The sequence below is a fragment of the Stenella coeruleoalba genome (genome assembly GCF_951394435.1).
Source record: "Stenella coeruleoalba genome assembly, chromosome: 7".
Lineage (NCBI taxonomy): Eukaryota > Metazoa > Chordata > Mammalia > Artiodactyla > Delphinidae > Stenella > Stenella coeruleoalba.
In genome coordinates, this window is record NC_137153.1 from 103439165 (window position 1) to 103450384 (window position 11220).

General features: G+C 55.2%; 1 protein-coding gene across 2 annotated transcripts in view; it reads right to left on the reverse strand.

Moving 5' to 3' along the window:
- AKNA (AT-hook transcription factor) overlaps positions 1–10746 on the reverse strand; it is a 41905-nt gene extending 31159 nt beyond the window's left edge. Inside the window, exons 1-4 of one of the 2 annotated variants that reach the window (XM_079926011.1) lie at positions 10636–10746; positions 5276–5665; positions 2850–3889; positions 1057–1131 (exon numbers count right to left, since the gene is read on the reverse strand). In XM_079926011.1, coding sequence (XP_079782137.1) covers positions 1057–1131; positions 2850–3889; positions 5276–5552 — 1392 coding nt within the window. In that variant the 5' untranslated portion in view covers positions 5553–5665; positions 10636–10746. Of the gene's footprint in view, positions 1–1056; positions 1132–2849; positions 3890–5275; positions 5666–6219; positions 6421–10635 lie in introns of those variants that run through there. The other variant, XM_079926010.1, reaches the window with a different exon arrangement.
- Between the last annotated feature and the right edge of the window lie 474 nt (positions 10747–11220).

Sequence of the window (11220 nt, forward strand, 5' to 3'; positions counted from 1 at the left end):
CCCAGAGAGGATGCCTCACCAAGCCCTCTACTACCCCCATCCCTTCGGCCCCTGAAACTGCCTCAGAGATGTGGAAGAAGCCTTAAGACATGGGGAGGGGGGGAGGAAGGGGAGCCCGTTGGCTCCTAGGAGGCCCGATGAACCCCCTTTTACAGTTGTGCCCAAGGAGGCCAGGATGGAAAGGAGCTGCCTGGGTCAGGAGGTGCGTATGGGGACGCGGAAGTCCTGCTCCTAGAACAGGGCCCCTTCTTTCGTTTCCTCATCGTGGCTGCCTCGGCGACACTTCACAAAAGAAGCGTCGCTAGACGGTGGAGAGCAGCGGCCTGGCAGGAGCAGGGGTCTCGGAGTGTGATGGGGACAGCCCGGGTTGAGGGGGGCGTCGTGAGAGGGAGGGTCTGCGTCTCTGCACCCCACCTCCCACCCCTCCTCCGCTGCTGCCTGATGGGGCAAGAGGTGGGGAGAGGTAAGCAGGAAACCAGGAGGGGCTGTGAGAGCCCCACTTCCTGCCTCACCTCAGAAAAGGGGAAGGGCCCAAGTGCAGAATTCACAGCTTCCCCTAGGCGGGGTGGAGCCTGGGCAGGATGGGGGTGGTGGATTTCCCCTCTCCCCCCTCCCCCGGCCCCACACTAGACATTCAGTGAGGAGAGAAGCTGTGGGTGAGAAGTTGGGGCAGGAGAAAAGGCAAAGGTGTGATCTGGCAAGTATCAGCCTCAGGGGTTGAGCAGAAATTCTGTGCTACTCCCTTGGGGCTCGAGAGCCCAAGTAACTTCCTTAAGGTCACACAGCTAGTCAGTAATGGAACCAGGAGTTGTGCCCAGGAGGTCTCACTCCAGAGCTCATCTAGAAGCAGAGAGCTTGCGGTGAAAACTCCTGGGCACCCTGGATTCCAGCATTCAAGGACTCAAAGTTCATCAACAGTAAAGGAGATTGAGCCTGGAGAGGGCAAGGTCACTGCCCCAGGTCACAGAGTGACCTTGTGGTAGAACAAGGAAGGCCCGGGTTCCTCTATCCCCAGGGTCTCCCGAGCGGCCCCCTCCACCCCACCGGGCCCAGTACCTTGGCTCCAAGGCGCAGCTGGTCGATGGTGTTCTCAGCCTCAGCGTACTTGGTGAGGAGCCTGTGGTAGTCCTCCTGCAGGAGATGGGGGTGTGCAGTGAGGTCACGCACCAGGCCCCTCACTGTGAGACCCGTCGCAGGGAACCCACTCCCCAAAGGGGGCCTCTGGGTGCCTCGGAGTGAAAGAGCTCTGTAGTGGTAGATCAGCAGACCGCTTCAGGCTCACGTGCAATACGGACCCCCACGGCCACATTCCGGGGGGTCGGGGGTGGCAGGACAACTCCTCCACCATCCCTTCTTCTACATCCCTGACAGTGAGTCACGGATGGGGGCCTTTGGGCTGGTCCGCCTCGATGCATAACCGTAGCTACTTGCTTATTTGTCCGAATTCCCTGCCCTCATCTGTCTTCCCCACTGCTCTGTTCCCAGGAATTAAGTAGTATGTGCTTAATAAGTATTTTTTAATGGCTGATTGAATCATCGAAGCGTCCGGAAGTAGAAAAGTAGAAGACTTGAAAATCACGGTTGCCTTTACTCAGAGTCACGATTTGCCATACACAAAACTGAAGAGCTTCTTAAAACAAGTCATTACGGGGGGAAAAGCAAGAACAAGTGTCACTGGTCGCCTTTGAAGGAGGCCAGGGAACTGATGCGTTGTTCTGAACACTGGTAATTAGAAGGGCAGAATCAAGCATTTCTCCTGTCTTTCCCATGTGAACGAGGCCTTGGTAACCAAATAGTTGATGAGGGCAAGTTTCACTTCATAGAAGATTTCCCGCAAATAAATGCAGAAGGAATGCTAGCATTAGGATACTACCACTCTGTCCCCCCCAGTGAAAGCCTGGATCAAGGCAACGACCATCAGGGGTCCTTAACACCACAAACGAGACACCAGCAAGCAGTTTACACCCCCTGAAGGCACCACCTGTGATGGGCTCTTGCCAAAAAAATCCCTACCGGCACAGAGCTCCTGATCTGGGGAGAAATAAACAGACGACGACAACTCGAAAACGCCTCTGCCTCTAACTGGGCAAAACACAGGACACAGAGAAGACAACGCGACACGTGAAGAAACATCAGAGAGTGTATCAGCAAACCGCAAAGTGTGGGAGACTCTACAGGACAGAAACCCGTTTCCTTAACAAATAAATTACAAGGAAGAAGGAGATTTGACAAAGAATGCAAACAGAAAGGCAGGGTGGGGGGGTGGTGCGCAGAGACTTGAAAAGGCACATCGACCGCGTGCAATATCTGAGCCGTGTTTGGATCCTGATTCGAACCAACCAAAATAAACAAGCCATTTATGAGACAGAGTGGGAGACGCGAACACTGACTGGACGTTGGTTGATATTAAGGAATTGGTGTTAAGTTTCAGGTATGCTGAGAGTAGGTTATCTTTAAGAGCGATTCCTTATCTTTAGACACACACTGAAATATTTGGGGGTAAATGATTTGAAGCCTGAACATTGCTTCAGAATACTCCAGTAGGGTGAGAGGAGGAACAGGTGAGGCCATAGATGAAAAAGGTTGCCAGGCGCTGGGCGATGGGTCCATGGGGGTTCGTCATACTATTTTCTCTCTTGTATATGTCTTGAGTTTTTCATAGCACGAGTTAAAAGCAAACAAACACGGTCTACCCTCGCAGCATGAGTGCAATCACTGCTTTTTTGAGCCAAGGGCTTGGGACTGTCCTCATCGCGGGGGACCCCTGGCTGAGCCCCAAGGCCCCCCACCCCGACCAGCCTCCAACCCAGACCAACAGGTGCCTTGGTGTAGAAATGAGTCGGGCTTACCTGGAGCTGATGGACCAGCTTGGTGGCCTGTTCGGGTGTCTGAAATTCTTGGGGTAACCTGGTGGTGGGGTGAGTAGGAGGGGGGTCCTCTCCCGGGCAGACTTCTCCGCTGTTTAACAGCAACTCCCGCACAATCTCGGCAGGTGACTTGAAGATCAGTGGCCTGGCAGGGCCCTCAGGCAGCCTGCTGTGGCTCCTGGCTTTGGGGGGGCGGTAAGTCTCATCTTTGGGGAACTTCACCCGGGGTCCCACCTTGGAGAAATCAGGGAGCGGGTAGTTCAGCCGCCCCCGGCCGTACTTGGGGGTGTCAGAAGATGAGTGACCAGCCAGAGTGGCTCCCGGCCTGGGCGGCGGCCTGCCCTGTCGAGCTGGCCTAGGTGGAGGCTTCAGGGCACTGATGGAGCCCGTGAATCGGGAAGGGAGCGGCTTAGGTGATATGCGTGTCCGCTTCCAGGATTGGTCCCCGGGTTGAGGGCAGGAGAGGCTGGTGGTTTCTCTCCTCCATCTATCTGCAGGACACTGGACGCTCTGGGCTGGAGGGGCTGAGGACTCCTGGAATTCCGTGGCCGTCGCCAGAGTAACGCTTCCTCCAGTTCTATCGTTTGGGTTTAGGAGGTGGTGGCTGGAGCTCTGGGGTGACGTTTCTGCCAGGGCAGCGGGCCGGGGGACATCAGTCTCTCCTTCCCAGGTAGAATCCAGACTGCCACTGGGCTTGAGGTTCACAGTTCCACTGCTCCAGGACCTGGCAGACTCAGAATGTTCTCGAAGTTTGTCTCCACTGGCTTGTTCGTCAGAAGCCACCCAGCCTGTGGGTTGACCCCAGCCCAGAGCCATGGGGCTGGTGTTCCCATTGCCCCCCGAGCTGAGATCAGTGTCATACCCCAACCTTGGGGAGCTCTCTCCAGCTTCCTGGACCTCAGGACCACCCAGGGCCTCATCTGGCTCCTCTTCAGTCATGTCCAGTTGAGGATACTGCTGCGGGGGCCAGTTGAGTGGCAAGTTGGAACTCTCTGGGCTGTCCACATCCTCTGCTTCAAGCTCTGGAAAGAAGGTCATTGCTTCGTATACGCCAGGTCTGGACTCACTGTGTCACACTACCTAGGCCATCTCACCCCTCTGGGCTTTCATTTCCTCATCACATGGCGACGGCAAGAAGCCCAGCGATCCCCCCATAGGGCCAAATACTTTTCGAACACCTCCTCTAGTTGTCTCAAAGGTCCTCCAAACTCAATCCTCAACCTGGTTGTCCCCCTAGCGTTTCCTGTCTCAGCAAATGGAAACATCATCCACCCAACTACACAAACCAGAAACCTGGGAGGCATCTTTGCCATCTCCCTCCCCCATCCCCCCGCCATCCAACCTGTCACCTGGTCCTGTCCTGATTACCTCCTATGGTGCTCTCGAACTCACCTGCTGCTCTAGAGTCTAGAACCACCAGGTTTGCCCAAGTCTACATCCTCTCTTGCCTGGACCACTGTAGCAGCCACCTAATCATCTCAATCCTCACTCTTATTCTCCATATGAAAACTCTTCACTGTCTTCCTGTTGTTCCCAGGAGAGAGCTGAACCTTTAATATGGTCCTAAGGTCCCTGTCTCCACCCCGCATTAGCTCCGTGGTTCCCCTCAGTCTCTCCCTGCTCTAGCCGTGTCACATCCTCTCCTACCACAGGGCCTTTGTACATGCTGATCCCTCTGCTAGGGTCCTCTCTCCCTCCCTTTGTCTAGTTAACTCCTATTTGTCCTTCATACATTAACTCAACCTTGACCGCATCAAGGAAGTCTTCTCTGATCTCTCTAACTTAGGTCAAAAGCTCTCTTTTATAGGGTTTCATATGACTGAATACCTCTACTTTGAAATATTTATTACAGCTGCAGTTTTCCATTTATTTATGTGATTCTTTCATTAATATTTTCCTCCCTCACTACACCGTAGGCTTCATGAGGGCAAGGATGCTCTCTGTTTTTATTTATTATTGTATTTGCAGAGGAGGTGCTCAATATTTGTTGACTGAAAAGAAGGAAAGAAGAAAGGAGGACAGTAAGGTATGCAAAGCTCCCAGAAAACGGATAGTTGTTATAATTATTAGACAGTAAGTGCTCAAGAAATATCCATTCATCCATCCCACTCACCCATCCACCCACTCACCCATCCAACACCCACTCACCCATTGATCCAACCATCCAACCTTTCAATTGTCCATCCATCCACCCACTCACCCATCCATCACCCACTCACCTACCTATCCATCCAGCTATCACTTATCCATCCATCTATCCATCCACCTATCTTAAAAAAATTTTAAATTGTAGACTTCGTAGATTTTAACTTAAAAAATTTTTGAAACTCTCTCTATTCCTGCCTCCCGCCAGAAGGGGGGAATGTTTGGGGGACACCACTGTGGGATTGCAGGGGAGTCGGTCTCACCCTCTTCTGCAGACTCTCCTGATTCAGGATCTGGGTGCCCATCAGGCTGTGAGTCCGGGCCCCTCCACTCCAGTGGCTGCAGGCACTGCTGGGCCAGGCGGAAGTCCTCCAGGAGCTCAGGGCTGGTGGCACTGGGAAAGGGCGCCTCTTCTACCAAGCTGCACGTGCCGCTCCCATCAGCATCCTTTCCCTTTTCGGCCCAGGCCCAGCGCCTCCGCCGGGGCCCCTTTCCCAGGCCTGACTCGGCCCAGTGGACCTCCGTCCCGGAGCTGGTCATTGGGCCTGGCCTGAGTTTCACCTGGGCCCCTTCATCTTCAGGAGACGGAGCTGCCCCTATGGGCACCAGGGTTCCCGCCGGCTCCTCTCAGCACAATCCATCCTGCCTGTGGCCTGTCGGGGACACAATCAAATGGAGAGCGTTAATCCTTGAATCCCCTCCTTTCTTCAGAAGCAGAAATTACCAGCAGGAACTCTGGAGTCAGAAGCCCTGCATGGCCTTGGCCAAATCACTCCACCTTGGATTTCTTCATCAGTAAAACTGGGGTCATAATTCCTCTCTCTCTCTAGAGTTTTATAAAATTACCTGAGATATGGGATAAGGAGGCCAGCGGCCAGCACACAGCAGGTGTCCCATGTGTGCTGGTGCCTGTTACCACGTGCCAGCCTCCACACATGGGCGCCGGGGCACAGGCCCTGCTCACATGAGAACTGAGGGCCCAGGAGGAAGCAGACAAACAACGTGGCACCTAGAGATCAACGTGAGAGCGATGGGAAAGCACGGGGAGGGCCCCTGGGGGTGCAGGGCAGGCCCAGGAAGTCAGGATAGGTCCCATTTAGGGGCCACGCGCTCTGGGAACCTTCGTGAGTGGGGGACCGGTGAAAAGAGCATTCCATTATCCAAAATAATTGAAAACAGGTACTCAGACGAATACGTGTACACGCACTTTCCTAGCAGCACTATTTGTGATCGCCGAAAGGTGGCAACAGCCCAGATGTCTCTCAGTGGATGGATGGACAAACAAGTTGTGGTCTATCCGCACGGTGGAATATCGTCCAGCCACTAAAAGGAGTGAAGCACTGACACGTGCTACGAGGATGAATCTCAAAACCGTGATGCTAAGTGAAAGAGGCCAGACACAAAAGGTCACGTACTGTATGATTCTAACCGTACGGAATATCCGTAACAGGTAAATCCCATTGCTGACTAGTGCTTTAGCTGGGGGAGTGGGGAGAGGGGAGTGACTGCTTGAATGGGCACAGGCGTCCTTTCGGGGTGATGAAAACGTTTTGGAACTAGATAGAGGTGGTGCTTGCACAACTCTGTAAGTATACTAAATGTCACTGAACTGTTCATTTTAAAATGGTTAAATTTTACGTTATGTGAATTTCACCTCAATGAAAAACATTTTTCAGGCAGGGGTTCCATCAAGTACCAAGGCCTGGAGGCAGGAGGGGGCGGCATGTAAGTGGTTTCCCCATGGCTGTGCTAGTGGGGGCAGGAGCTGGGGCTCTGATGGCAGAGAGTGTGGGCATGCAGACCACGAGAGAGCACGTCGAGGTGCAGTTAGAAGTTTCTCTCTGGCTGCCTGGGGAGAATGAACCAGAGGGAGAGCCTGGTTGCACAGGGACCTGTGGCACAGGAAGGATGGCTGCAGAAGGGCTCCTCCCCGCCTGTCTTCTATCCTCTCCTCCTTTCCCTCTCTCCCTTCTCTCCCTCCCATCTCCTCTCCCCTCCCGCTATGGCCAACACCCCCAAGCGCTTCCTCTGATCCCTGGAAACACAAGGCTGACAGAGCAGCGGCATGGTCCCACCCAAGGAGCTCATGCAAAGCACCCACTCTACGGGCAGGAAAACTGAGGCCCAGAGAGCAGAGGGGCCTTGGCTGAAGCCACACATGGGTCGGGACAAGGCTGGCATGAGAGGTTACCTTGCAGCTCGCGTCCCGGCTCTTCCCTCCGTGCCGTGGAGACAATAACTCCAGGCCTCCCAGGACAGACACGCCCTGTGTTTGTCCCTGCAGCCTCGTGTGCGATTGGGTCTTGGTCAGAGCCTTGGTTCATACCGTTGGGAAAAGTCAGCAGGCAACTATTTCTGGATAGAGAGTCCCCCAGGGATTGGCTGGCGCCTTTTCAAAGGCTGGGGTAGGAACGGGGACTAACATTGTCCCCACTCTGGTCTCAGGGGCCTCACCCTCTTCCCCCGACACAATCTTCCTCCCTCCTCCCTGAATTTCCCCCAGATCACCCTGTAAGCCTCCACATGACCCCCGCCACATACGCTGGGCCCTCGCTGGGCCCACCCAGGCTAGAAGCTTTACTGCCTGTTCTCGATCTGCCCTCACCCCAAACAGGTAAGTAGGTCATAGGAAAACTATTCTTCAAATGAGAAAACCAGAACTCAGCATGGAATAGTTACTTGACCAAGTTCACCCAGCTGGTTAGTGCCAGCAAGATTTGGACCTGTCGATTTTGGCCCAGTGAGTGGTCTCCAGTGTTTTTTTTTTTTTAATCACACAACTCATCATTAAAAATATATTTGCTCATACACCTAACATGTATTTCTTATAACATCATCTGCATGCATTCTCACACGAATATATTACGTGTTAGAAAAAATATATCTAAAATTGAATTTTTAAAAAGATCCAATAGAAAATAAATATTTTAAAAGGAAGTTCTGATCCTTGCTTTCCACACCCTCTCGGGGCGCCTGTACCCCTCTTGGAAATCCCTGCCAGCTTGAGTGCTTTTAAGAATCCTCTAAGAATGCAGATCCCTAAGGTCAACCCGAAGAGAGCGGGACTCCATGGCCCTGGGATGAGGCCCAGGAGTCCGCATTTTAAAGCAGCGCCCCGGGCAAGGCCCACCCTTTGACCTTGACTAGGCCTTTTGGACCCTGCCACAATGGCAGGTGTGCAAGGTGCTAAAAGTCTTGCTTTTCTCTTTCTGAAACCTCTGCCAAGGAAGTGGCTGGGGGAGGCGTGTGGGGGCTTTTTGACTTCTAAAGGACTTTTTTTCTAGCCGTGCCACAGAGCAGCCCGTCCAATCACAGAGGCCTCGGGTGCACAAAGAGGAACATCCTGTCTCCTGGGATGACTCAGTCATTGCAGAAATCTCACTGTGACCAGGGAAAGCCTCTGGTTGGAGGCAGCTGCGGTCACTGGCTGGAGTTTTGCACATGTTCCCCAGGCCCCCAAACCTGTGAGCCTCTCATGAGCAAAAGCTCTGCATTTCACGCACGCCACAGCCCTGGGTGCCATGGAGTCCAGGACAGGTCGGTCAGCCAGTCAGTCAACAAACACACACGAGTGCCAAGCACGTGCTGAGCTCACGCTGGGACAAGGACACCTGCTCACTGGGCTGCTGTGAAAGAGAAGCAGGCAGGGTGTCTGGAGACCAGCTTCTGGCCCCGGTGCTGCTCATCCACCGTGAACTGCTGGGCTTAGGTTTTCCTCACTGTAAGATGGAGAAAACGCCACCCGCTCTCGCAACCATGGGGAGTGGCGCCCTGTTAGGGTGGGCTGGGAGGTAGGGGCGGGGCTAAGTGAACTTTGAGGTTCCTGGTTGACTTGTTGGCTTCTGAGGACCATAGACTCCAAACAGTTAACCCCCTCCTCCTGCCTGAGGTCCCAATTCAGAGTAACAAAGATATATATTGAGCACCCAGTGGGTGCAAATTAAGAAAACCTATGACCTCCTACTGTGTGCCAAGCACCACAAGACACGAGGAGTACAGACCTGAGTAAAAGTGTTCCAAAATTTCAGATGGGGGGTGGGTACAGGATTACTGTCGAAGGGAGCATTAAGCCGGGCCTGAGAGACAAAGAGGATTTGGGGGAGAAGAATGAGGAAGGGCATTCCAGGCAGAGGGAACAGCACAGGCAAAGGCACAGAGGTCTGAAAGTATGAACAGAACTAGACAGAGAGCTATGGCAGGGGTCCCTGAATGGCGGCCAAAGACAGGGTGGTTCTGGACAGCCTTCTCGAGAGCACAGGGGCTGCTCCCGAGGGGCAGTGGGGTTGGGAGGCTGAGCCCAGGAGAGCCCCGTGAGCACTAAGGTCCTTCAAGGGCTGGGCTGTCCTTGTGGGACTGCTTTCTCCAGGGCTCAGGGGCCCTGCCAGCCCTGGAGAAACCAACCCCACAAGGAGGCACCACCCATTCCCCGTCCTTTTGTACGTCTCCTCCCTCCATCACACCACCTCTGTCGCTGGCTCTCTCGAGGGTCTGCGAGACCCTTGTGGTCTCTTTGTCCCCTTCCCGAGTGGCTCAGCCACCGCCAGGGGGCTTCGCTGCCCCCAGGTCCAAAAGTGGAGACCCTTCCCTTTATGGCTCAATCCCCAGTTCTCCTCTGCCAACTTCAGCCACGCAGCCCACTTCTGCTCCCTCATGCCCTCCCCAGCCCCTTACCATCCAGCAGAGCTCTCCGAGGCACCAGCCGCCTTGCTCTCACCCAGTCCCTGACATCTCTCAGATGTGGAAACTGAGCCGCAGAGAGGTGGCCGCCTTTCACAAGACCTCGCAGTCCGGAAGCGTGGCTAGGGATTGAAATCCACGGCTTGTGACTCTGAAACCAAGTCCATCAGACTTGGTGGGGCGGCGAGAGGAAGGGGAAGGAAGACCCCCTTACCAAGTGGCTGGGCCCCTCCAGAAAAGCTGGGCCTTTGAGCTCAGAGCCCCATACTCGGCAGCCCTCCCTGAGCAGCTGGTAGGGCACAGACCTACTGTTCTCAAGGGGTTCCCGCCAGCCGTGTAGAAACCAGTTCCCGCCAGCCATGCAGCACAGCCACTTCCCCCTCTGGACGTACCCTGCCCCCAGCTCTCTCCGGTGGAGGCAGCAGAGGCCGAGGAGAAAGAGGAAAGGTGCCCCTTGCTGCTGCGGACTCTTGCCCCGCCAGCCTGAAGGGCTTGGCCGGGTCTGCCGGCCCATCCCTGGCTCCTCTCCTTGTCCTTACTCGGCAGAAGGGGCCACTCTTTAGTGGGGACCCCCTGCTGCCTCCTGGCTGCCGCACACCCGTGCATCATGTCTGAAGCCCCTTAGCAGCCCCTGGGGCTAACGCGCCATGTGCAGATGAGGACACCCCGGGCACAGAGAGGGACCAGCACTTGCCCGAGTTCACAGAGATCAGAATCAGAGCTCTGGCTGGGATCCAGCATCCTGAGGCTTGAGAAAATCCCCCCAAAATCCACCCTTGCCCTGGGGGCCGGGCTCCCCTAAGCCAGAGAGAAGTAATACAGCTGCCACAGCTGCAACTTCCTGGCTGGGCTGGTCCAGCCGCCCGGACTGTCCCAGAGAGCCTGTGACTGGCCCTTCCAGGGGGAAGGCGGCTCCCCCAACCCCCGCCCTCCTCGGCTCCCTCACCTCTCTCGGGCTCCACCACCATCCTGCTGGCCCAGGCTCAGGGGACCTGCATGTGGAGTCTTTGTTCCAAACCTGGGGAGCCCCCTGCCTCCATGGCGCCCTGGCCCGCCTCCAGGCCGCTCTGCCAGCCCCAGTCGCTGCTCACAGACTAGCATCACTCCCCACCTCTCCCCGCCCCTGCTGCGGCTGAGGCCGCCTCGCCTCGGCAGGAAGCGCCCAGCCTGATTTCCTACAAGTGTTTGTCAGAAGGAGGGGGTTCGTCTGCATGCAGAGTGAGGGGGAGCAGAAGAAGCTTAACCCCTTGCAGGCCCTCTGCAGGTCGGCACCGCTCAGGAAAGGACTCATAGAAACTTCCAGTGTCCGAACTTGGGACCATCTCAGCCAAAGTACAGAGCGGGGACAATAAAGTCCAGAGAAGGTCAGAGGCTTGGCCAAGGTCACACAGCGTGCTGAGCCTAGAAGGAGGTCTCCAGCAGCCTCAACCCTTTGAGGGTCTTCTCCGTAGCCCCTACCATCCAGGGCGTGAACTCGATCGAGGATCCCTCTCTCACCAGGGCAGTGCCCATCTGTACAATGGGAGCCCAG